The 25864-nt window shown below is 37.7% G+C and overlaps 1 protein-coding gene across 4 annotated transcripts in view; it reads left to right on the top strand.

Moving 5' to 3' along the window:
* Positions 1 to 25864, top strand: part of GADL1 (glutamate decarboxylase like 1) — an 83235-nt gene that overhangs the window by 12496 nt on the left and 44875 nt on the right. For all 4 annotated transcript variants that reach the window (XM_058833228.1, XM_058833229.1, XM_058833231.1 and 1 more), the window contains 8 exons: positions 1393 to 1483; positions 2095 to 2201; positions 3654 to 3769; positions 10797 to 10876; positions 10992 to 11046; positions 14434 to 14550; positions 20706 to 20770; positions 21008 to 21089. In XM_058833228.1, coding sequence (XP_058689211.1) covers positions 1393 to 1483; positions 2095 to 2201; positions 3654 to 3769; positions 10797 to 10876; positions 10992 to 11046; positions 14434 to 14550; positions 20706 to 20770; positions 21008 to 21089 — 713 coding nt within the window. The remainder of the gene's footprint in view (positions 1 to 1392; positions 1484 to 2094; positions 2202 to 3653; positions 3770 to 10796; positions 10877 to 10991; positions 11047 to 14433; positions 14551 to 20705; positions 20771 to 21007; positions 21090 to 25864) is intronic.

Below are 25864 nucleotides of genomic sequence, written 5' to 3'. Positions count from 1 at the left end.
AGTCTAGAAAAATAAGCAGGAGAAGGTCCTTTTTGTGCGATTTCCTGCTGTCTGAGTGATGAGATTTGGAGTCACCATCATTGCCCACATATGTTCTTAGTGATGATTACCCTCCATTTATTATTGTTCTATTTGAGCAATACTCTTGTAGGGTGTTAATTTGCTGATAGGCAGTAATTCCTGTTCCAGACACCATGAGAAGAGAGCCTGCAGTGTTTCAGAGACAGTATGCCACAGCTCTGCAGGATTACTTCTCTACAGCTAACCTTTCTGCAGCATGTGCAGGGTAATTCAATCTTGGTAAAAAGAGATGAACAACATCTGTTCAGGAAACAGCACTGTGAATCAGTAGCTCAGGATTTCAGATGTTGTAGGGCTTAGGCTGTATTTTGGTAAGTAAGAAAGAACATTTGATATAGTTAGTTGTGCATTTCTGGGCTGCGTTCCCTGCTTTAGTCACTGTTGCTGAGGAGCAAACCTGTAAAATAAGGGAACTTACACCTTTGAAAACCATAAAGAGTAGTGATACTGATCTGCAGGGGTAGAGTAATAGTAATATGCAGATATAATTACTGAGTTACTGGAAGATGTTCTGTTTATCTTACTTTTGCAAATTGACTTTAGATTATAATTTGTTACACTATGCCACCTTAGAAAGGATGTTGTAAATAAAAATATGCTGTGCAAATAGTCTTAGAATATAGACATTTATTGAAGCCCCACATATAATATAAATGGAGGCATACTGTTTACCTGGTTTTGCATGTAAAAATGCTGTGCTATGGATTAAAATTTAGATGCTGACCCCACTGTTGAGCTGAGTTGTTTTTATAGGTGGAAATAATGTAGCATTTTGTCAAAATTATTTATATCTCAGTGTTTCAAGGCAGGTAAACAAATTCTCTTAACTTTTCATTCATTTTAAGTATGCAGCAAAATTTTCCAAGCTGTTAGAGTGTCTTTCTCTCTGTGTTGAGACTTTGGTGGGAGAAGAAGCACAGCTGCTTGGGATCAGCTGGTTGCTGTATTCTGCTGCTTAGCAAAATTTGGCTGAGCATCAACTGCGGCCTCTAAAAACCCCTTTTTAAAGCCACTATGTATAGTCAATTGTCAATCTTTTTTATTTTTTGATTTATAAGACTTGTGAACAACTTACATTTATTCTGTGTACCACTCGCATTTCTCAAGACATGTTTTGAGGTTTGAAAGTGCTCATTAAATTTACTTTCAAAGGAATGTCTGTCTTTAGGAAAGGACAGCAAATCCAGAGAATACTGAGAGAATGGAGTCAATAGTGGTTTGCAGCTATCAGCATTCAGCTGAGAGGGAATGTGATGTATTTATTATCTTTTCTGGTATATCCTGTCACTTGCTTTTCATCTGTATTTTCAGATCATCCAAGATTTTTCAATCAGCTGTATGCTGGAATAGATTATTACTCGTTAGTGGCTCGTTTCATTACAGAAGCACTCAACCCCAGTCTGTAAGTGTGGTTCTTTGTCCTCTTGATGATGAATTAACATGTTTTGTGGAAGAACAGCTTTTTTTTTCCCCTTGCTTCTGATTTCTGTTTTCGGTGTTACAGAAGGGGCAGGAATTGTGCAAGACATTGGGAAAGAAAACAGGCTGATTCTGATTGGCTGAAGATGGGGTTTAAGAGAGATTTTTTTTTTTCCCCAATGCTATTGAACCTAGACTTTTGCCTTCCTTAGTACATAAAAATTAATTAATCAGGCTGAACTTAGTTGTCCATTCCTTTGAGGCGTTCTTCAGAGAGTTGAATGCAAATGGTTACCTGTCCACTGTTTACTTGCAAAGGTAAAGCTGACATTTAAGCATGTGACCTACATTAAGAGCAAACTCTGGTGTATTACTTGGAAAGTGGAAGTGTCAATGAGATGCTGCCAGAAACGAAGCAATTTCTCTACTGGATCAGATCCATAATGTTTTTAGTTTAGAGTCCTACTGCTGGTGGTGATCAGCTGCTGATAGATTAGACAAAGGTGCAAGAAGCCTTTATCCAGTTTTAGCAATGCTCTGTGCCATGAATTCTGTAGCTTTAATACCAATTATCATGCTATTATTTCACTTTAGATACACATATGAAGTATCCCCTGTGTTTCTGTTGGTGGAAGAGGCAGTCATCAAGAAAATGATTGAGTTCATAGGCTGGGAAGAAGGGGATGGTATATTTAACCCAGGTAGGAACAGCTCAGACCTCAAGCTGTGTCATTATAAACTGTCTAATGCCATTAATTCTATGAACACTGGAGTCACATAGAATATTTGAAAATGCATGCAAAAGTGTACTGATACACAAAACTATTTAATCTAGGCTTATCTTAAGTGTTTCTAGTAATAATTCGGCAATTCTGACCAGTGAATGAATGAAAACACTTCTAAATTAAATATAATTATATGGAATTATTTAAAATTAATTATTTGTAGCTGATGTCCTTCCTAGCCTTACTAACAATACCAACAGCCTCAATGGAAAGAGTCAATTTAGCTGACAGAGAGGGAGCTGATTTATGTGCTAGATGCCAACCCATGATGCCTGAGGGCATAGACCTGTGAATCCTGCCTATGAACTGTGGGAGCAAGAGCTTACATGATCTAAACTCCTTTGAATCTTTATAATTTTATTAAATGTTATGATAAGGCAGGCCAAACAGGTATTTCTTAAGCTGCTTGATAAACCATGTTTTTCAAATGTTCTGTAAGGCAGTACTTCAGCCCACTGCACTGAAATAATGAAACATAATGGTGATATTTCACAGATTATTCAGATAACAAATAATTGGGCTAGATGTGAAGCTTTTATATCTATTTTGGGGGTGAGAAGAGGAGTTAAATGAGTACATGAGTTTAAACTCCCCCTCCCAAACTGAAACAGTCAGTAATTCTAGCCTACACGTGAGTAGTAGAAAAATAAATAAGCTAAAAATCCATATTTTTTTTTAATATATTACTGGTATGTATTTTTTTCATATCAAATTTGGTGTGTATTTTTGGTAGAACCCTTACTTTTACAGACAGATTTCTGGCTTAAAACAATATTCTACTGAGAGAAGATAAATTAATTCCCCTTGTTTTGGTTCTGGTTTTATGTAAGGGTTTTTCTTACTGCTTTGGTTTTGTCCTTCTAGGTGAATAAAACCTGTCCTGAGTGAGTAAAGCTTGTCTAGATCTCACCTGGCAGACATTTCCGTTCCCAGTCACTGTGTTTGTTTTTTGGATCTTTTTTTTTTCCAAAGACCTTTTTCTCCCATGGTCCTCTGAGGTCTGGTTTCCCAAGGGATCTCCAAGGCTCTGAGCTTGGTGGAGGCAGCTGCGCTGGCTCTGCTGCAGTGTAGAGGGAAAGGTGCTGTGGCAGGGTGTTCTCTGTCAGGAAGGGCGGTATTATTATTTGGCAGCTCTTATTCCTCAGGAAATATCCCCAAAGAGCATCCAAACAGGCTCTGTTTCCATGCCTGCTGCAGGGGCCAAGGTTCATTTTATGTATGTAGCCTTCGGGGGAGGAAATAAACTGTGATGGATGCATCACTAGGATGCCTGTGGGGTTCATTTTTCCCTTAATAGGTCAAGCACTCAGATGCAGGAAAGGTACTCATACTGTGGCTAATACAATATTTGTATGTCTCTTTTTGCAGGTGGCTCTGTTTCTAATATGTATGCTATGAACTTAGCAAGGTACAAATTTTGCCCTGAGATAAAGGAGAAAGGGCTTTCAGGTCTGCCAAGACTAGTTCTGTTTGCTTCGGAAGAGGTAAAACAAAACCAAAAGTTTTTTGAATTTTATTCCAGTAGCTGCAAAATGATATAATTTACATATCTGATGGGGCACTGGTACAATAATTCTGACATCAGCGTATGATGTGGAATATTGGAGCTAAGTGGAGAAGTCTGATGGTAAATTTCCCTGCAGAGGCTCTCTTGCTTTCAGAAAACAAACACAGATGTTCCTGCTTTGAAAACTGCTGATATAAGAATAGGTTGTACATGGGGCAAACCTGAAGCAGAATGCATGTGCTGTGTTGTGGAGGTCTGCAGCATCTGATTTCCCACAGCATAAAGTCTAGCAGGAACTGTAGGTAGGTTTTAGATGTCAAAGGGTTTTTTCTGCATGTTTAATTTGTATGGAACTGAGTACTTGTGGACCTGTGAGATGGCTCTCTGCAGCTCTCATTTTGCCCTATGTCTGAATACAGATGGTTGTGGTACAGAGTCAAAGCCACCATATGCCTCTCAGAAAAAAAAATGCTGGACCTTTAGACATTTTTTCTTTAAATAATTGAAAATACGTGGTCAGTTTTTAAAGTTTTTGAATAATATCAGTCCAAAATGCCAGTGGGAAATTGAGCTACATTCAAACATTTATTCTGAAGGTAGCTTTTGGAGGAATTTTTCTCTTCCCTGTCCCTTCAGTTTAAAGAGTTTATTATTTGAGTAGTGAAGAGTTGTTATTAATTCTGACTCTACTATATAAAGGCCCCCATGGAAGCCTGCACAGAACCTTGTTGTATTAGAAAATGTAGACTTACTAGAATAATTTTAACTTAGACGTTTATGCTCCAAACAGTTTGCAGTGTAAATAAAAGAGAGGCTTATTTTGGAGAAGCCTGAGGGATGAAGGCATTGTGTGAGTTTTCCAAGATAACTAATGTCTTTTGGAACTGAGCCCACATGCCCTAAATAAAGGTGGTTTGATTGTTTTTTTGCCCAACAAAGTATATTTTCTTTTGTTTTTCCTGAAAAGTTTGTGTATGAAATGACATGCCAATTCATACTTAATCATGTTATATCTTCAAAATACTTAAGGAGGAAAAGATGAGTTTGAAGCAAGTTCCATAAATACTTTTGAAGGGATGCCCATTAAACTTTTATCATGAAGTAACATTTTATTTTATTGCATGGTTTAACTATAACGTATTTTCTTATTCTGAAATAAGCAAACATTTAATTTCATGTCAAAAGAAATTTTAATTGACTGCCAGAATAAATTTATTTTTATGTCTTTGCTTCATAATGAAGACCAAAACCATAAAACATAGAGATGACCAGAAAAAATAAATAGGTAAATTATTTGTAAGGCCATGCTTTTGATCTCTAATACTTTATCTGCTTCACACAACTACGTAGTCTTTAGTACTCAATAATCATTTACTGCTTTTAATACGCTTTTGTATGCTTTTAATAGCTAGATAATGTGGCTATATTCTAAGATCACTAGTGTTTATTCATTGTTATGTGGGAGGAAATGGGCATATTCATTTATACTTGTTTTAGATCCACGTGTACTGAATCCAAGCTACCTGACCTTTTGGAAACTTTTGTTGAGATATGCCATATTGAGAATATATGTAAACAGTAGTCCACACTTGAGACAAATACAGAAGTACTGGTGTCATACAATCTTAGGGGTTTTGTTATTGTTTTTGTTTTGAGTCTTAGTTAACATTTTGCACCTTTGAATCACAGAACTGAGGAATCATTTAGGTTGGGCAAAACCTTTAAGGTCATCAGGTTCCACCTTTGACTGATTACCACCTTGTCAACAAGACCATGACACAAAATGCCATGTCCGGCTGTTTCTTGAGCACCTAAAGGGGTGGTGACTCCACCACCTCCTTGGGCAAACTTCCAATGTTGAATCTTTCCTGTGACAAAATTCTGATTGTCCAACTTGAACCTCCCCTGGCACAGCTTGAGGCTATGTCCTCTCATCCTGTTAGTGGCTGCCTGGGAGAACAGCCTGACTCCCACCTGGCTACACCCTCCTTTCAGGCAGCTGCAGAGAGCAATAAGGTCGGTCCCCTCTGAGCCTCCTTTTTTCTGGACTGAACACCCCCAGCTTCCTCACCCACTCCTCATAGGTTTCACTGTCCTGATCCTTCAGCAGCTCCATTGCCCTTCTCTGGACCCACTCCAGCCCCTCAATGTCTTTCCTGCAGTGAGGGGCCCAAAACTGAGCACAGGATTTGAGGTGTGGCCTCACCAGTGCCGAGCACAGGGGGACAGTCCCTGCCCTGGTCCTGCTGGCCACACCATTGCTGATACAGGCCAGGATGCCATTGGCCTTCTTGGCCACCTGGGCACTGCTGGCTCATGTTCAGCTGGATGTCAAGCAGCACCCCCAGGTCCTTGTCCACTGGGCTGTCGCACTATATTAGGAGCAGTGAGAAGTACAACACTCTCTTAGCTGTGTTATCCAAGAGAGCTAAGTTTATTATCTTTGATCTTCATTTATGGACAGGTCCGAGAGGTAAAAATCTCGTTGGTCATTGAGCTTACACATCACTATCATTGGTCAAGTGGAACACCACCCCTTGACTTTCTTACAAGTAAACAATAAGGATCCTAAACAACACCTGCAAAGATTGTTGTCTTTCTCCAAGGATTGTTTGGATTCTTCCTTATGCTTTCTCAGGCCAGAGTGAGAAGCTTGTGTGACTTAGTTTGACACAGGCTCTGTGTTCCCTGCTTGCTTTCCGCATTTAGCATCCACACTTTCCAGCAAGTCTTCCCCAGCCTGTAGTACTGTGTGGGGCTGTTGTGACCCAAGTGCAGGAGCGGGCACTTTGACTTGTGAATGTCACAATCTTGGCCTGGCACATCAATCCTGCCTGTTCAGGTTCCTCTGCAAATCCTTCCTACCCTCCAGCAGATCAATCTCCCACCTAGCTTAGTGTCATCTGTGATTACACTCAATTCCTGTGGTTACACTCAATCCTCTCATCCAAACATCCTTAGTTTTTGTTGGATTTTTTTGGTTGATTTTGTTTTAACTGAAGAGGTACCTGGAGAAGCAAACTGTCAACCCCTCCCCCCCCCCCCAACAACAAAACAAACAAACAAACAAAATTAAAACAAAACTTGGAGAAGTTAACAACCTGGGTTTATCTTCATCAAGAATCAGGCAAAAGCATTGGCATGGAGAAGCCATGAGGCTGTAATGAACTGAGTGTTGATAATGAGTCAAAAGGCATGACTATTCAAGGCCCTTGTGCCATTTTTGGGCTTGGCTATGGCACTGTGCTGAAGCAAAATTATTTTTGCCTTGATTTGCTAAGTTTTTAAGTTTCAGTTTGGCACTTGTCAGGTTGAAAGAGTTGCCTTGCTGCAGAGCAGGGGAATGCACAGACTGTCAATCACTTATGTGATCCAGGGCTATGTATTTTTTGTATTTTCTTGGATAACATAAAGATGCTTATTTTATGCATGGCCTGCCCAAGGTCCTCATGTATTCTGCTTGGCCTTCAGGAATAAAAAGGCTCCTTGTTCCTGCAAGTAAATGCTTAGATATTTAAAATTGGTGATACACAGTGAACACTGGTTATGCTGCTAGATAGTGATTCCTCTTGAGACCGCAGCTGCAGAAGAGTAATTGTTATATCCCACTTTCTGGAGGCATGATTTGTGGCTCTGTATGAGATAAATACAGTTCTAGTTATAGATATCAGCCCACCTTTTTATTCCCTTTTGCTATTTGAGGTCCCATCTAATCTTTGTTCTGGCACAAGTATGTGTTACATTGATCTGAAGGGTAGAAATCTGATAAGTTTGAGTTAAGTAAGGGTAGAAGAAGATGTGTAAACAGTTGAAATGTACATGCTGATATGAGCAAATTTTTAGATGAAATGAAACTAAATTCCTCCCCAGTGCAACTTGATCATGAAAGTAATAAAGTGAGAGAACACAACATTAACTTATCATGTTGTCCCCTGTTGAAATTACAGCAGACAAAAATGGGCAATAAAACAATCTCATAATAATGTAATTGCTTTATGCAATTATGTTTCTAGGAAACCTTTTAAAATCAAGAAAATACAAATTTATCTTCTGTTTTAATGAGCACAGTTAGAAAGTACCTTGTCTTTGCAAACAAGATTAGGAAATGAAAACTACCTCTAGATACAGGTAAAATACTACAGCAGCACATCTTAAACGCACCAATGTTCCAATTTAATCTTGTGCTCAAAGATGGTGATTTCTTACTATAAATGGCTACAGATTTAATAAATTGTCCAAAAGCTGAACTGTGAAATACATGGCAAGAGTAATCTGAACTCACAGTATCTAAGATAACACTTTTTATCTGGATATTTTTTTGTCCTTTTTTGGAAAGGGAATTATGTAAAGTGAGTTAGTTGGCACTCTTGTGGCCGTAGCTGCTAAATATTCTTTGGTACATTTTTTTCTTAAAATGATGCAATACAATTTAGCATAATGGCTTCTAGTAATGAAGAGGGAGAAAGAAATCCTTACGTGTTTTCAATTAATATAACTGAAACTCTTTTTTTTATCAAAGGAAGCATATTCCAAGTCTGTGTAGTATTATGAGTCATGCTCTTTTCTGTCTTACTGAAGGACAGAATTTTCCAAGAAGTACAGAAGTACTTGTGGACGAAAAAATAATATATCTTACAGCCTGTTTTTTTTGTATTTCCTCCATTCTTCTCTTTTCCTCTGCTTTTTGATGTAATCTCTCAGGTACTCAAGCCTCTTTTGTCTTTCTTCCAGTCCTCATACCATTGTTTATAATAAAATAAATAATTTACTTTTTGTAAATGGTAAGAAATTTGATTGTCTGCTTACCAGTATACTGTATTTGCAGGTCTGCTGCTTTCTCAGTTTGTAGCAATCTAATTACTCTTGGTGATTCATACCTTTCATTTGAAATTAATGGCTAGAAATCAGTGATGGAGGCAACTTCTATTTTAAGTGATTCACAAGTCAGTCAAAAACATCTCCAAACTTCTGCTGAACAACACACAGCCACTTACAATCATTATTACCTTTATTGATGTAATTTGATGTAATGTAAGACTAATTATCCACCTATGTATGTTATTATTCTTGTAACAGTCTAAATGACTGAGCCCTAAAGGCCTTGCAGATGTGTCATGTTACAAATTAATTTTTCTTGAAACTACTCAGTAGCATCAGGTAATGTCTTTGTATGCCTTTGTTTAAAAAGTGGGTGATGGTGGGGGAAACCTCTTTGTCAAAAAGAAAAAGAGCCCTCTGAGATCATCCATCTCATCAAAATAAGCGTGACAAGCTTTAATACCCTTAATATATTCATGCCCACACATTAAAATGTTGTACATTTTTCATAATTACGTTCTGCAGTAACTGCGTTTTTGTGAACTCTCAGGAAGAAAATTGAATTAATTAACCACCTGGCTTCACCTCCTGCATGGAAAGTAACAGTTCTAGACATCTTTGCATTTGCTGGTGTATGTGTTATTTTAACCCTTCAGTAATAATGTGTAAAAGAGACAATTTCATTTTTATGTGAAGGGTAGTGATAATCCAAGGGTTGGATGGTCTTGGTTCTGGGAACTGTCTAGTCCTATGGGATGTGGTGTACTCTCAAAAGTGACTCCACTGCTATAAGTGGGTAGTTTTGATGTCTAAATATCTTCAGATCAAGAAGGTTACTGTATTTTGAATTCCCAAGCTAATCTTGAAGACAAATTACACAAAGATCAGTGTACTCTTGTTCTGGAATAAGACAAAGTAGTATTCTTGTGCTAAAATAACAGTATCCACAGTAGGGCAGGTCCTTATAAAAACAAGTGTCAGAAATATAGTTAGATAAACCATTAATATTTGTTGAAAGTAAAAAAGTTTGTAAAAAGTATATAGTTGACTGTGAGTTTGAATAGCATTCTCACCTTAGTCATTTTACCACATTCTGATTAAATAAACACCCATTTCTAAAATCCTCTTTTACACTCACTTCACAGGCTTCATAGACTGATGCCCTTTATTCAGTGGAATGTGTGAAGTGGGCTGCATGTGTCTGTGTACTCATTCAGATACGTCTCTCTGATGTGCCCCAGCTAAAACTCTTTGCTAAAATAGTAACTTCATTTTGTGAAAAATGGAAACTGGTCCACACTGGAACCTTTTGCAAAATTCACAGTAAAGTCTGAGTCCTGTCTAAGGTCTGCTTGTTTTTACAGTAGTTTCTAAGGCTTACATTCATGTGAACTATATTCACACCATCATGATCTCCAGATCTTTTTGCAGAGATAGGACATTGAAAGCCTTGCAAATCCCCATTTTACCAGATCTAAAGCTTTGGTAGGTCCTGGGACTTGAGCTCCTCAATCCTGTGAGCATGGGTTGGCCACGGGTCAGTTTAGGAGAGTATCCTGTCTCTGGAGTATCCTGTCTCTGGCAGTGGTCACCAGCTGAAGATTAGAGAAAGCATACAGAATTCTTTCAAGCATAAAGTAGAGGCTTCAAATATACATCCTGACTAAGGGTCCAGTTTCCAAGGAGTGGTGGTTTTGGACTTACAGACCTAATTAATTCCTTCCAGGCTGTTGAGCTAAACAGCCTTTATACACTTTTCCTGATGCATTTCCTAACTCTTACATTCATTGATACTTTTGACGCAGTTCTATTAAAACATTTTGAAACAATTCATAATTCTTCCCTGCTGACACTTCAAAGCTTCTACTTTTCATTCTAATGCAGAGCTAGCTCTAAGAAAAAATGTATGAAATAAATGTTCTAATTTTTTTTTTTCTTAAGCTTGCATTTTAAACATGAGCACAATATTTTTTTGGTCTTATTTCCCCCCAGTTTTCTGTGTGTGTGTTAAGTACAAGATGGGCTTTGTGATATGTACCTTATCAGTTTGCTTTTTTTATGTTAGAATATGCTGTTGTCATGGCTGTTAGGTGCTGCTGTACTTGTCACTGTTCCCTATGTTAAGGAATTTGTTTCTTTTGTTTAATTGTGTGTGTACTTTTTTTTTGTGCCTCTCTCACTGACAGTGCCATTATTCCATGAAGAAGGCAGCCTCCTTCCTCGGTATTGGCACAGAGAATGTGTACTTTATCAAAGCAGATGAAAGGTAAGAAAGCAAAAGCCATGACTCTGATCTCTGAGCCTTTTTAAAATGCAGTAGTGCTGTACATAACTAACCTATTTGAATGTAACTGAAAAAGTTTTAAATCTGTGTCCCTTAGAGGTAAGATGATACCTGAGGAACTGGAGAAACAAGTCCAGCGGGCCAGGAAAGAGGTGAGAGGGGTAGAGAGAGCATGAAGGAGAGAGGAGTGTATGCAGACTGTGTGCTTGTGTCTGAGTGAAAGAAAGGAAAACTAAGAGTGACCAAAATCTTAAAAACAGGGTAGTTGATGTAACAATGTCTTTCCTACAGGTGCAATCTGTTTGCCACAAACTTGTGGAACAAGCCAAGGCTTATGGGTTCTACACTCTTAGAAGGGAGGAAAATTCCACAGGGTGTTTACTGCTAATGAAAGTCCCAAGTACAGTGCTGCTCTGAAGTACTTAGCACATTTCTTATAGGATTTCTTTTGCCCTTGATCCTTTTTAAAATGGATGCAGTATGTTTTCCTAAAATGGTTTTCCAGTTAATTACAGCAGCTATTGCTCTATTGCCTCTGCACTGAGCAAGAACTGTAACATGTAGCTTAGTCTCTAAAACTATCTTACAAACTTCAAATGCTAAATTCTGTCCTTTCTATTATTCTAGCAAGAGTGCAGAGGTGTGCTTCTTTTCCCTTAGGGACCTTGCCTAAAGAAAGTCAAAGGCAAGAATTTGGAAAGGCACTGATGTGTGTATTTGGACAACACTAACATAATACATTCCCACAATCTGTAAGACAGCCCTTACCTATAGAAACGTAATTTATTTTAGAGAGCTTAAAGGACTGAATGTGACTTCTAAGAGAATCTTCTTTTGGCTTGGTTAGCTCACCCTACTTCTCACTTCCAGTTTGTGCATCAGAGCAGTAGAATTCAGAGCTAAGCCCTTAGTCCATGATGAGTGAATACAAAGCAACTAGTGCAATGTCCATGGCATGAATGATACCTTCCATGGGATCCTCTCTTGGGAAATCTGCCTTTGTAGATAGAAAAATCTACCTTTTGATAGAAAAGCCATGGCAGTCCTGTCTGGTCCTGCACTGGCATGGCCACAACAGCTTTCAGTAAGTTCTGATTTGGATACGTTTTCTGCCAAACAACCATCTCTTATTTGAGTTTCATGCTGGATAGCATAGCTACTGATACATGGGGGCCCTAGTGACCCAGCAAACTTTCTTGCCTCTTTTTATACTTTGCATTTCCTGAGGAAGACAACCTGTACTTTATTCATTTGAGCAAGCTGTGGTGAAAAAAGGGCTGAAATAACACAAAGCGAGAGGAAGAGGCTTGCAGGAGAATCAACTATTTTGCTTTTGCAAAAACAGTGTTCTTGTTTGTTCTTTTAACAATATCTGTAATGGTCATTTGAAAGAAATCTTCTGGAATTTAAGATTTTTTTTAAAAAGATCAACTCCAGTAAGGTACTCTGCAATTTAAAAACAAATGTTCTATATTAAAATGCTCTACTTACAGGAAAACATGATTTCACTTGCATTTTAAAGGAAGTTACAGGTGTATTGGAAAGTTTGGATTTCATCAGAGCTTCAGTGTGTCTGTCCTTGTTGAAGTGCTACCTTACAACTTTTACAGAAGGACACTTCAGTGAATTACAGTAAATATTATAATGATTCTAGACAACAGAGGATGTATTTGCTAGTGATTGAAGCACAAAATGATCACTGAATATGAATGGCAAGAGTCTTGTCTTTTTAGAGAATTTAGGCAGGAAGATTAGTTTAACTATATTGTCAGGAGTAATAAAAACTTAATTGCCTTCTTTATGGGAAAAGTATAATGGTAGTAATTATTGGCATTTGTAGAGATCTGAGACTTGTCCCTGTATTCAGTTGTGCTACAAATTGGTTGCTTAAGAACCTTTGAATCTGATGTAGCTGTGGGAGAAAATTGCTTGGAACACTGAGAGAAAATGGGTGCATTAGATACATCTTTGCCTCACTTGCAAGTATTCTGTACTCAAGCTTCAGGCTGATTTGTAAATTTGATTAACTATGATGGTAGCTTGTACGCAGAAAAAATGACAAAGAAGTGAAGATTGGTAAGTCTTTGTGACTATATGGGGTTAATTTAAATTCATTCCAGTTCAACTTTTCACTGCTTTAGCCATTTGTAAAGAAAACCTAAAACACAAATAAATCATAATTATGTACCAGTCTAACAGTCCTCTACACTGTAAAGAAGTATAAAACTGTCAGAGTGTAAACGTGAATCAAGCCTGTCTGTCTCTGTAGGTGCTTAAGGTAGCAACACTTTTTTTAAAAAAAACAAAAACAAAAAGAGATCAGATTTCAGCAAAGTGAAGATAAATGGAAGACTTGTGTGGAGTTTGATTTTTCAGCTGATGTCTGATTTCACTAAAGCTCAATTGAGTTACCTCTGCAGACACACTTACATCTTCTGGGAGATCACATTCCCTGAAAATGAACTTCAGTGATCCCAGCTTGTACAATTTAATAACAACTTTAGTGCCTCTTCAGTAAGAGCATTATCATTCTGTAGGCCAGATTCTGAACCATGCAGAGCACTTCTTTCAGCGTGCATTTACCAGCAAGTGAGGCTGCACAGTCATTGCTCCAGCTGACACCCTCAATTTCATGGAGTTGTTACAGATGCCACCAATTCTTCTCATTGTTGCAGTTTCTGCTCCTATGTAGACCCAACACAGAGATCTTCAAGGGTACATGAGCTGGTCTGCAATTAGCTGAAGGGAAGCAAAGATGGACTGCTGTCAGTGGTTGTCTGAGATCGCAACCTGACAAAAGCTTTCCTTATCCCACCTAACTGACCTCAACACCGTCTGAGATTTCCTCTCCTAACATTCAGTTACCGTCTACAGCCCTTCTTCTTTCCTAGGCAGGAGTGGGAGCAAGGGAATAGCACAGACCTGTAGGTCAGGTGTGGGATCAAGCAGAGGTGACTCTGTCATGGTATGTACCGATGTGGCTGAAGGCAAATCACATTCCCTAGCTGAAGCTTCCTCTTCACCAGGCAGAGAACAGGGGTGTTGTAGAGACAGTGCAGGTGGAAAACCCTAAGGGGATGAGCCCTTTCCTTGCATGAGCCAGCATGCTCAGTCTGCTGGCTGAGCTAATAGCTTTGTTTTATCGGTCAGAATGACAGCAAATATTGTAGTGAGATGTGAAAGACTGATAATTGAAAATCAGTGTATAAAGAGAGATGTCAGATATCTGGTATGTTTTGATTTTGTAAAAACTAGCAGCTGTCAAAACAGTCTGAAGCTTCAGAAGTCTGCCCTGGGATGGTGTTAACTAGAAATGGAAAATGCCTTTTTTTAAATTTTTTTTTTTTTTTTAAATGAAAAGAAATGAGAAAGATTCAGCACTATTAAATGCAGTACCTTCTGCTGTGAAACTAAAATGTAGATTGTAACATCTCTGTCCTACATTCCTAGATCTTTTTATACTTTAGATCTGCAAGTATACGTGGAAAAGATGAGCAGTACAAATGATAATTTCTTTTTTGTTTTGAATACTATTGCAGGGGTCAGCACCATTTCTTGTCTGTGCTACAGCAGGCACAACTGTGCTGGGAGCATTTGATCCTCTGGATAAAATTGCTGATATCTGTGAAAAGTATGGCCTCTGGCTTCATGTTGATGTGAGTTTGTATACTGTGTGGTTTTGTTTAGCACTGTTTTTTATAATTGCTATTTGACTGTTGATATTTCTTTTTAGAAGCTGGGCTCTAATACCATTTCTTTCTCCTTGCATAGGGACCAGGAATATGTTCTGATATGACTGTTTTACATATGGTGCAAAACAGAAAATAATTTAGTTCTGACTAACAGCCAAAGCCATTTTGTTATTGCCAGGTTATATTTCAAAATTATTTTATAATCAATTTCTTCTTGCTACCTCCTAAAAATGCTTCTAGAGTAAATATATACAAACATAAGTTTAATTTAAGAATTCTTCCCATATTTTGTTGGGGAATAGACACATTATAATTGTGGTGAGGGGTTCATACAGGTTAAAATAAAGGTATGTTTCTGGCTCGAACAAAAAATCATAAATTATTATTATTATAATTTAAATTATTTATATTTATATAAATATAAATATATTTATATATCTATTACTTATATTTATAATTTAAATTATTATAAATTATAATAATTATCATAAATTATTCTGTGTCATATTTACAGATTTGAAATTTTTGTATATCCCCTTACATTTTCCTAAACGGTTCAGAATTTTTTCTTTTTTTAAAAAAAATAATTGTAATTTTAGGTTTGGATATTAAAATTCATTCATGAATCTTTTTGGAATAATCACTGTGCCTTTTTATGGCTTGAAAGAGTTAGCTGTAAATATATTTTTCTAAAGATAGGCCACTTCATATTTTCTACAATTATAATTGCAATACCACAAATCCAGAACAGATAGATTAAAAGTCATGGAGCAATAAGGGAATCTGGAGCAATATTTGTGGAGATTTCCAGACCTGCTCTAAATTTCTGAAATGTTTGTGTAACGTTGAGTATCTAAAGAAAGATCAAGTAAGCAGTGATGCATGTTTCAAATAAATGTCTCACAGACATTAATAAATAAAGTCACTGTATGTGTGAGTCAAAAGAGTTTTCTTTCAGTCTTGGAGACAAAAATACAGAATTTAGGCCTAATATTTAAAATGTCTGCCAAGCCTCCTCATGGTTGTGTGCTGCTGAGAAGGACTCATGAGATTTTCAGCAGAAGTGCAGCACTCTCATTACACAACTCCCTTGTGTGTCTGCATATAGCTGGAGGAAAGAGAAATGTAGTTGAAATCTGTGTTGGACCTTAGGTGAGTCAAGTAGACGTGGCTGGAGCCATCTCCAGTGGCTGTAGGAGAACAGTGAGTAGTCTCCCTGTAGCTGAACTAGAGTGTGGTAGGATGAGCCTGGGTCCTGTTCTGAACCACAGCCAGTTGTTAGTGTTTTGAAAAGAACTAACCTTATTCTTCCAATTTTGCCTCATCTTAAACAAAGGTAAAAATTTCCAGGAATACCTTTAAGTTATTTTCACTTTTGAAATGATGGTCGTTGTCAGATGTCAACTGTTTCTCAGAAGAAGGACAAGTGTCCATTAATAAATCGGGTTTACAGTCTGGAAGATAAATTTTTCTCTTAAGATGTGATTAATTTTATGAGCCTCTCAGTGGTTCTGAGAAGTTCTATCAGTATTTTCTCCATTTTTCACACTATATGAAGGGTTGGGTGGATGGCTGTTTCTCTGTTTTTTCATTAAAAAGTTCTAGCTGCATTTATAAGAGAACAGGACATGGGGAAAGACTGGAAGCTTTCCACAGAAGTGACATCAGGCACACACATACATACAAGTGTGCTGTGGTAAAATGAGCAGACTGTGATTCTTAGTGCAACATTTTTTCTCTTACAGCACCACTAGAAATAGATTTACTGAATTACTAAAATTATATGTGAGCAGGTACAGTGAGATTGGGTCTCTGCCATTCAGAAAGACTATAAGAAACACAAAGAAGAGTTAGATTTTTGATTTATTTTTTAATTTTTTTAAGCAAGCATACCTCCTATCACTATAGGATGGAATGTAATATTTTTGAAATCTTTGAGAATCTGCAGTCTGCTGAAAGGCCTGGCTTCCATTATGCAGTCTAACAAGTGTGCACTGCTGTAACTTTAGAGTTAGACCTGCTGTAACTTTGAAGGAAAAAAGGTGCAGTACAATTAAAACAAAGAGTAAAACCCAGGTAAAGTTTTGTCTAATTTAGGACTTTTCATGTATCATTGGTAGCCATCAGGACTATCTACTGTAAGTGCTCTCACAAGCTGTTACTAAGAATATCTTGTATGAATGTCACTGGTGATGTTTCCAGATTTACGCTGATTTATCTCATTCCAGAATATTTTCTGATCCCAAAAATTGATGTGTTCCCCTTAGGGAGACTCTTTTCATTAAATATGAAATGATAAAGCTTGTGATTCTTAGGAAGGTCAAAAGCGAGAATGTCAACAGAAATTCGGTAAGCTTCAGGAAGATAAATTTCAATAAAGTCAGAAATAGTAGATAAGCTCTGACATGAAAGCAAGCTGGAGAGGAAAAGCAAGTTAAGGAAAATATTTTAAGAAGATAATACCAGTAGATCCAAGCTGCCCTAGCAGTTAAACTGTTCAGTCAAGCCTAAGAGCAGAGGCTATACCAAACTTATTTTGTTCACATTTCAGCATTCCAGTTGCTTATTGGATTTTAATCTCCATCTCTGATGCCTTTCTTAATAACTTGTTTTGTATCATCAATATGCCCTCCAGGATTTGTGTATGTCATGCATTGTCTTCACGTAGCTTTAAATGCTGTGCGTGAGTATTCTTTCCCTTGTGGTCCTGGCTTTGACTACTTTTTGTTTTTTCTCCTGTTAGGTCAGTAGAGAAAATCAGGCTTGACCTATTAGCCCATGCTTAGGTAATTAGCTTAATCAGGCAGTGCACACTGTGATTCCCATCATTCAGCTGTAAATGATTTGTTGCATATGAAACAGTGATTTTCTCGTACCTTGTTACCAATTACATTGTGTGGGACACAGGTTGATATCAGTCGTATTTTGACTTACCCTGCATTGCTCTCAGCTGGATTTGTTTTAAACAAAATGTGTTATCCTAGTTTATCAATCTTTCCTCCTTCTCCACGCTTGTGGATGGAGGAGAAGCAGTCAACTTTACTGTGTCTTTGCAATATCTCACGAAAAAGCCAGAGAAATGTGCCAAGCTGTAGCTCTGGTAGTGAGTGAAAACCTGCCTGGAAAACCATTCCCACAGAACAGTTACCACTGGTTGGCTGAAAGAGGAAAAAAATTTTGAGCAGGATTCCTCAAAGGTCTACCTTAGGGTAGAAATTATCTGGTATTTTCATTAAATAGCTTGGATGAAAGAGAATATGCTGACAAATTTGAAGATGACATAAGACTTCTGAAAAAGGCAGTGGGAGGACAGGATTAGAAATCAAAGGGATTTTGACAATTTGGAGGAAAAAAGTGGAAAAACTAGGCTGCAGTTCAATAAAGATAGAATTTTAAGCTGCAGTAATCAAGTACACACAGGCTGGGGATTGTTGGCCCAGATCTTTTTTCTAGTTCACAAATCAGTGATATTTTCAAATAGAGTTAAATACCTTTCAGAATTGAATAAAGGAAGTAAATAAAATGATTCTTTCTTTCTGCTTCACACGCCATCTGCTTTATCTAAATTTTGTCCAAATGAAAAGATGCAGTTCAATAAGGTCCTACAGGAGAAAGATTAGAAAATGGGAAAGCAATGTAGATAAACAGAATCATATCTAGAAATTATGGCCAATGAAGAAAGATGGAAAACACTGATGTTATTTAAATTAGAAAAGACAAATAAACAGTACATAATAGTCTACAGAAGCTTTAAAGGTGCTGCTGAAAGGAAAGGACTAATCGGTTACCCTGACCACTGGAGGTATGACAAATGGTAACATTGTTTAGGACTGACATATTAAATTAAAATGGTGTTATTCCTGTTACACACAAATTAAGTGGTTAAGTTGTGCAGCCTCCATCATTAAAGAGGCCTTTAAAAACAAAGCCAGTGATTCTCAGTCTCCTTAAATGCCTTCTCATTCATTGTGCTTTGGTTTTTTGTTTTGGTTATTTTTGTGATTGTTTGGTTGTTTGTTGTTTTCTTTTTCTTTTTTTTTCTTCTCCTGGATCCTTAAGCACTTGCTCTTTGAATTGGGCAAAGAAACACGGGTAACAAATTCATCTTGTATTACTGTGGCTCAGGCAGAGTAATATGATTTATCTCATCCAGATCTCCAGTAGTTCTTTAAAAAAAGGCAGAAAGTAGGGCAAATAATTCTGTGGAGGCAGCAATTGCTGGTCTCTCTCTGCATTTTATTTTTCACTTCAATGCTAATTACAGGTGTAATTGATTCATTGATTAATAACCTCTAGAAAAGATGTGGTTGAGAGAAATGAGAGGAGTATGGCTAATCTTGCCTTTGGGGGTGACACACTACTGAGATGACCTCTCAAATGCCTTTCAAGTCCTGGTATCCACAAACAGCGTGAGAATGTCAACTTTTTCAAACACAGAAACTTTGGATGCAAATTTTTTAAAAATTTATTCTATTTCAATGGGTTGTTTAGAAATTCTGAAAACCAGGAAACAACTTAGTGACTGTTTTGACTTCATTGAATCATAGAATGAAAGGAGTAAATTTTGTCTCTGAATAGGAAGTTCATCTTGATTGTCATCCCCTAACACAGCAAATTTGGACTTGCTGGAGGAAAATAGTTGCAAGTCATGGTTCTACAGGATTACCATAATGCTTGAGACAAAAAAATTTCCTGCCTTAGGTCTCACCTGTGGTTTGTGCAGCAGCCCTTGTCTCAGCAAGGATGTTGTGAGCATGACAATGTAAAATATGATGTGATCTAGTAATGTGTGGCATTAATGAGAATGACTTTTTAAGGCAAGTTAATAACTTTCATCTCCCTTGTGAGCCTTTGCCAGTCTCCCAGAGATAGCAGATCTCATTCCTACTGAATGGCCTGTGAAGCAAATTCTGATGTTAAGTTCATAAATCAGATGTCACATATTTTTATTTCAAGGAAAGAAAAAAAGGACAAAGACAAAACAAGCATATATTTTCTATGCTTAGGTCAGGAATCTTTACATCAGTGATTTTCTTTTTCTTTACAATTTTTTTTAAAAAAAATAAACGGAGTCCAAATGTTTTGTGGACTGATGTCTTTTGTGTGTCTCTGAAGAGCTTTGCTTGCTTCACAGGCAGTTGGCTTAAGTGCATTCTGCCTGCATGAATATTGAAGCTCATTTTATATATTTATTTATTTAACAGTAACTTCTCAAATGCACTGTGTGACATGTCTAGTGTTTGCATGATCTCCTCAGCTTTCCACTGGATAAATATTGTTGTTTGGGAGCTGAAGGTTCAAAGCACCTGATGATCCTTGCAGAATTCATGAGAAAGAATCACACTCCCTGATTCAAGCTGTCCGGGAATTAAACTTGAATAATAAAAAACTTGTTGTATGGCTTCCTTCTCCAGTCCCTGGAGAGACACATCTGCCAAAGGTGTCACCCAAAGATGGGTGTCTAGAGTAGATGGAACTAAATAAGGGGTTTCAGTGGAGAGCTCCTCACTACAGAGAAGGTCTAAGGGACTCTTTGAGCACACACTGAGTTCTTAGGTGAGCTGAGGGAGTCTTAAGTCATTTCAAGGTCAGCTGGGTTGCTGGTGACAGAAATGCTGCTATTGCTCACTGACAGACTTTGCTCTTCATATCTGTGCAAAACCTGAGCCTGACCTTTGCAATTGCCAGAGATTATCACTATCCACCCTTTCCCCGGTGAAATTCTCAGGAAGGAATTGGCTAGCAGGAGGAAGATGGGCAAAGTGAGGCCTTCTGCTGCCACTGATAGTTTAAGGCTGGGGGAAAAGGAAGCAACACTGTTTGGTATCAGGAATGAGTCTGGGTGTGCAAGGACATTTCAGTTCATTGCCCTTGCTTACACAGAAGGGCCACTCTGGTTTGTGGCTCATGTAGTGGAACAGACCACAGCCTCCTCTATTTCAGGTATAGCCCCAGGCTTTATTTCAGGAGGTGAAACTCAGGGCAGAATTTAGCCTGCTGACCATGCAGTAAACTAAGTTTTAAATGAGATAAGACATCTTTAGAAATTATTAGTTGAATTATTATCAAAATAACTTTGTACAAACAATATTTTGTTGGCTCTATAAATGTTCCAACAGGCTTCTTGGGGTGGATCAGCTTTGATATCAAGGAAGCATTGCAGACTGCTTCATGGTATCCACAGGTAAGTCAATTTAGTCCGTGGGCTCACTTACTAGGGGTTGAGGTGGAAGTTATGTGGCCTGTTGGCTTCCATCAGTGATGCATTTTTAAAAATAGTTGGAGAGATTTCTGAACCTGTGGTGGGGGTGGGTGTATGGGAAATCTGATTTGTCTGCCTGGAATGTGTTTGGTCTTTTTTGATTCTTAAGTACCCATGATCGTAGATGCAATTTTCACCTCCCTTTCTCCATTTTTGCAGGGCTGATTCTGTTGCCTGGAATCCACATAAAATGTTGTTGGCAGGAATCCAGTGCTGTGCTCTTCTGGTGAAAGACAACTCTGTAAGCCCTCCTGAGCTTTTTTAATTTCAATTTCCTCTTTTTTTTTTTTTTTTTTTTTTCTTTTTTTTTTTTTTCCTTGTGGTATTCTAATAGGCTGTCATTCCTGTAATACAAAAGTGGAAATAATTGGAATACAGCTGAAAGTCAGTTTAACTATACTGAATTACAAAGGTTGAATTATATTATTTTGGATTTCACCACTTAATCAATTAATAAAGGGTGAATAAAAGAGCAGGGTGAGAACGATCCAAGTCACTGCACTCACGAGTGGTCAAATTTTGCAGCTGGTGCCCTTGCTAGTTAACTTCTGGACATGATTTGCATTCAGAATGGAGTATTTTGTCACCTGGGCCTGGCACACTTAAACACAGAGCTCATCAAAGCCCTCGGAATAGCTGTCAGCCATGGGGACTGCAGCAGTGCTGCATCTGTTTAAAGCAGGCAGAGCCCATCTCCACGTCCCCTTGAACAGGAGGGAGCAGCAGAGTTGGAGAGGGATGGCAGTCAGAGCACGTGCAGGTAAAGGTGCAGAGCCTTCTCTCCACACTCTACCAGTTCTTCCTCATCAGCAGGGTGATTTAGACTTCCCAAAAACAAATAATGTTTTCCCAAATGATAAATTTAAAGGTCTAGCAAGAAAACAACAGAGCTCTGATCTCAAGATGACCCTGCAAAGTAGCAAAAAATCTCTGCTTGTATGTTTGTGGCACAAACCTTAAACCTTTTCTTTTACCTTAAAAACAAAAAACAAAACAACCCAAAACAGTAAGAGGTTCATTACTTCAAGCTTCATTTAAAAATCAGACCTGCTAGAACTTATGCCAACTGCCCACCATTATGGATGGGTTTTTACCTTCTACTCCATAGGTTATAAATGACTGAATATCATGAAGATATCGAGCCCCTAAGGTTTGCATCACTATTTTGTGGCCGTGGTTTGTAAATTGCTTTTATAAATCTCTGTCAAAACAAGAGATATTTTCTATTCAGCTGCTGGGGTTACCTATCCATGTAATTTGTTACTAACTTCTGTTAGTAAGAACTGATGAGGACCAAAGAGCATAGTTGCTAATCAGCACTCTCTTGGAGCTGATTGCTCTAGGTCATGGGTGAAACATGGCAGGATGGCACGGAGCAGTGTGCCACCGCATTTCCTTAGATTAGAGCCTCTGGGATGGAAGAGGATTAGATTTCAGGGTTACCATCCATCACTTTATCTTTATTCTGAGCTGAAAAACAAATAGAATAAAGCTATTGACTAAGATTAATATGGTGTCTTAATTGCAGGCTTGGGAAGATTTCAGTGCTGTATTTTTAACTAATTAGGCTCAGAACATAGATATCGCCCCAGGTAATGATTAGGCTACTCGGATTGAATAGTGGAAATTTCTCAAGGAAGAAAAAGGAAAGAAATGTAGAGGATTGAAATGTTCTAGCTGCCCTAGCCTTTCGAGTCACTTTATGAGCACTGTTCCAACTTGAGGGCTCTGGCAGCCTTTTTGTGGTTCCCTTCTGTGCAGTGCAAGGTCTGGTAGAACAACCCTATTCCACTTTTAAACCACAGCTAGGCAATATTGAGTTAGAAATACTTTTAAAGCTGAATCTTAGGCCTTTGAGGGGTAAAAATAATACAGAAGTATTATGGATCACAGCATCAGATCCTGTTGTACAGTGAGACATGTTCTGGAATGCAGAAGATTTGTCTGCATTGGGAAGAAAGGTCGTTTTACTCTGTGTCTAATTCTTGGAAAATCAGCTCTTACTCATTCTGTGTATGTGCCAGTGAAGTCTTTATATGCAAACAGACACACATGCAGATTTGAGTACTTTCTTATTAACTAGCTGGGATATAAATCCTTAAGAAAAAAAGATCAAATGCATATTTAAGACACTTTGACAGAAAAGTGTTGCTTCACTTTGATCCTCTTCATACCAGAACAGGCAGCAGATTCCAGTTTCCCATTAAAAATGGTATTTTTGCACCAGTTAGAGAAGGGAATAGTACATATATCAGTTTCTCACTTGGGAGCTTGTTCCACTACTCCTAAAGCACATAAATACCTGTGGCTAAAAGGAAGCACACGTTTATATGTGAACACAATTCCTTCACACTGTGGTTAGGACGCATCAGTGGGAGCTGGATGCTGAGATGTGAGCTGGGAGAGTCTGGCACATATTGCTCTGCTACTGAATGTTCAAGAAACCTCAGTTATATTCTGAAGTTCTGAATTCTGCAAGAAGTCAAGCAGCAAAATGTTAATCATGAATATTAAGTCCCATTTATGAATTACCCTATCATCTCTCTTTGAAAGACTGATAAAGGAAGTTTTGTTAGCCTGTCTTTCTATGTACTATAAGACCCATTTGGAAATTATGGAATATTTCAGAATTAATCTTAGTTGATTATAAGTGAGCAAATTAATCCCCCTCAGTTTTTCTGTTTCTCTTTCATACTTTCTGTATGAAAGATAATTTTTAGAAGATGTCATCACACTTCAATTGTACTGGTAACACTGTAATTTCCCAATAACAAAAGTAATAGTGGCTTTTTTTTTTTTTTTTTTTGGTTTGGGTTTTTCTTTTGCCATTTTGCTTCAATGGGGCTTAGCAGTGTTAATATATTTAAGATACTGCAACTGGCTTGTTAGAATGAAACATTGTACAGATTTTTTAAAAAAGCCTAAAAAAAGATTAACTGCTGTGAAATGCTGATAAAAGAGTATTTTCCAGCTTTAGTGAAACAAAATTGGAATATTTCCAAGGAAGGTAGAGATAGAAAAGACACATGTGTGTTTGACTTGATTAGAAGAGAGAAGCAATTTCACCAAAGGGAAAGAAAGATTGGTTAATCCCTTTTAAAAGCTCAGATCAATGACTGTAGTTCTTCAGTGCTTAAGGCACTCAAGAAGAGCACAGCTATTCCTTTTTCACTGCCATGCCCTGAGTAACTTTCATCACTTCTCCAACAAGATAGTCTTACTCAGAAAACACTGGTACTGCTGAGTCATGAATTGCAGTGACTGTTTAAACACAAAGCTAGATGGATCAATAACCTCAAAACATTTGTGAAGTCAGTTTTTGTCATATATGTTCTTAAAATTCTAGGAATTGCTGTTGGGTTGTACATACTCCCTTAAAACCCACAGAGCTACTCCAATTTGTCCTTGCTGTCATCCATATCTGTGTGAATATTATCTACATGTAAACAGAGAACTACTGTTTATTACCAGTGCCAAAGTTCTGTGACTCGTGAGAGTGAAGCCCTAGTTCAGGTAATAAAGAATCAGTTCTAGGTAATAAGCAGAATTTTTACTTATTAGTTAAGAATTAAGGCTCAATGTAGCTAATGAAATCTCATTTTAGTACAGATTAAGGTGATGATGGTAACCATCCACAAGTAATCTCTTCCTCATAATTAGCAATATCATAGAGATATCTACCTCCCTGATTCCCCTCCAGGACAGCTGAAGGAAATGTTCTATTCTCATTGCTTTTGTTTGGGTTTAATACAACCGAGAGCTCTTTCTCACCCCTTGAAACAAATTGCTATAGTATCCTTTTACAGTGCACTGCTTTTGACAATTTTCAAGTATGCTATTCAAAAGATTTTCCTTATTGCCTCAGAAAAGGCAAATCAGAGAGAGGCTTGTCTTAGGGAAAAAGATATTTTATTAATGAAATTGAAATTCACTTTTAACTAGCAATGGAAATGGAAGGAGATCAGAAGACTTGCTGTAGGTAAGTCTGTTCAATGAGAAAAATGTTGAATTATGAAACTGGAGCTCTTTCTTTCAGTATCAATATTTTTTCATCAATTTGCCATTAATTAGAGCACAAAAAAACTATACATAGACTTCATCAAAATCAAAAGCTCTTTGAAACTTCATAGTGGATTGAGGCCTCTATGAAAACAGTATTTCAATTTCCTAAACTTTAACAGACTGACTATAAGGCTGAGAAATTGTATTAAAAAGGGTAGAAAGATAAAAGATGAAGAAAGAAACTCAAAGTTGTCCAATGGGGTAGTTCTGTGAAACTTTTGCAATTCTGAGCAGATGTAGCAATTACTGTGTGGAAAACTTTTGGGATCTTCTTGGGACTGAGAACACTGAGTCAGAAAGCATATTTAAAGCATATTTCTTTCCTTTTTTTTTTTTTTTCTTCTACTTTTTCATTGCTTGACTAGAAAAATTGAGATGACTTTTTTGTCTTCCATTCATTTTCTTTCCCCTTCTCTTTCTCCCCCACCTTTCTTCTGGGATATTTCTCTCTTCCTCACAAAGGATGATTTTTGTTTCTTTTCCCCTCTGCTCTAGTGACATGTAGGAGGATGTAAATGTACTTGCCTCTGGAGATTGATAGTATCAGTGTCTTCAGCAGGATTTCTTGCATTCTTAGTAAGATAAGCAGGTGGAAAAGGATCATCAAGCCAACACGTATTGTCAGTTTCAGATGCACCAAGACATGAGGACAGTACCTGCCTTTTCTTTTTTTTTTTCTTTTTTTTTAAATTAACCACCTCACCAACAATACAAGCTGCCTCAAGGCCATCAAAATATTTGTTGCATCTTAATTCTGGAGCATTTTTTTAAACTATGTAACTCTGCAACTGTCCTGTGATCTTAAGTGAACTTCTCAGTCTTTTGTAATATTGCCAACTACATTTAGGTTTCTTGTGACAAACAAAGGTTACTTTTTATAGGATGACCAGCATGAGGGGCATTAATATCCTGTGACATCCTCTGTTGTGCAGCTGCATTGCACTCTGATGAGGC

Source organism: Poecile atricapillus, chromosome 2 (genome assembly GCF_030490865.1).
Source record: "Poecile atricapillus isolate bPoeAtr1 chromosome 2, bPoeAtr1.hap1, whole genome shotgun sequence".
NCBI lineage: Eukaryota > Metazoa > Chordata > Aves > Passeriformes > Paridae > Poecile > Poecile atricapillus.
The sequence above is the reverse complement of the archived record's forward strand: the minus strand, read 5'-3'. Positions and strand labels throughout refer to the sequence as shown.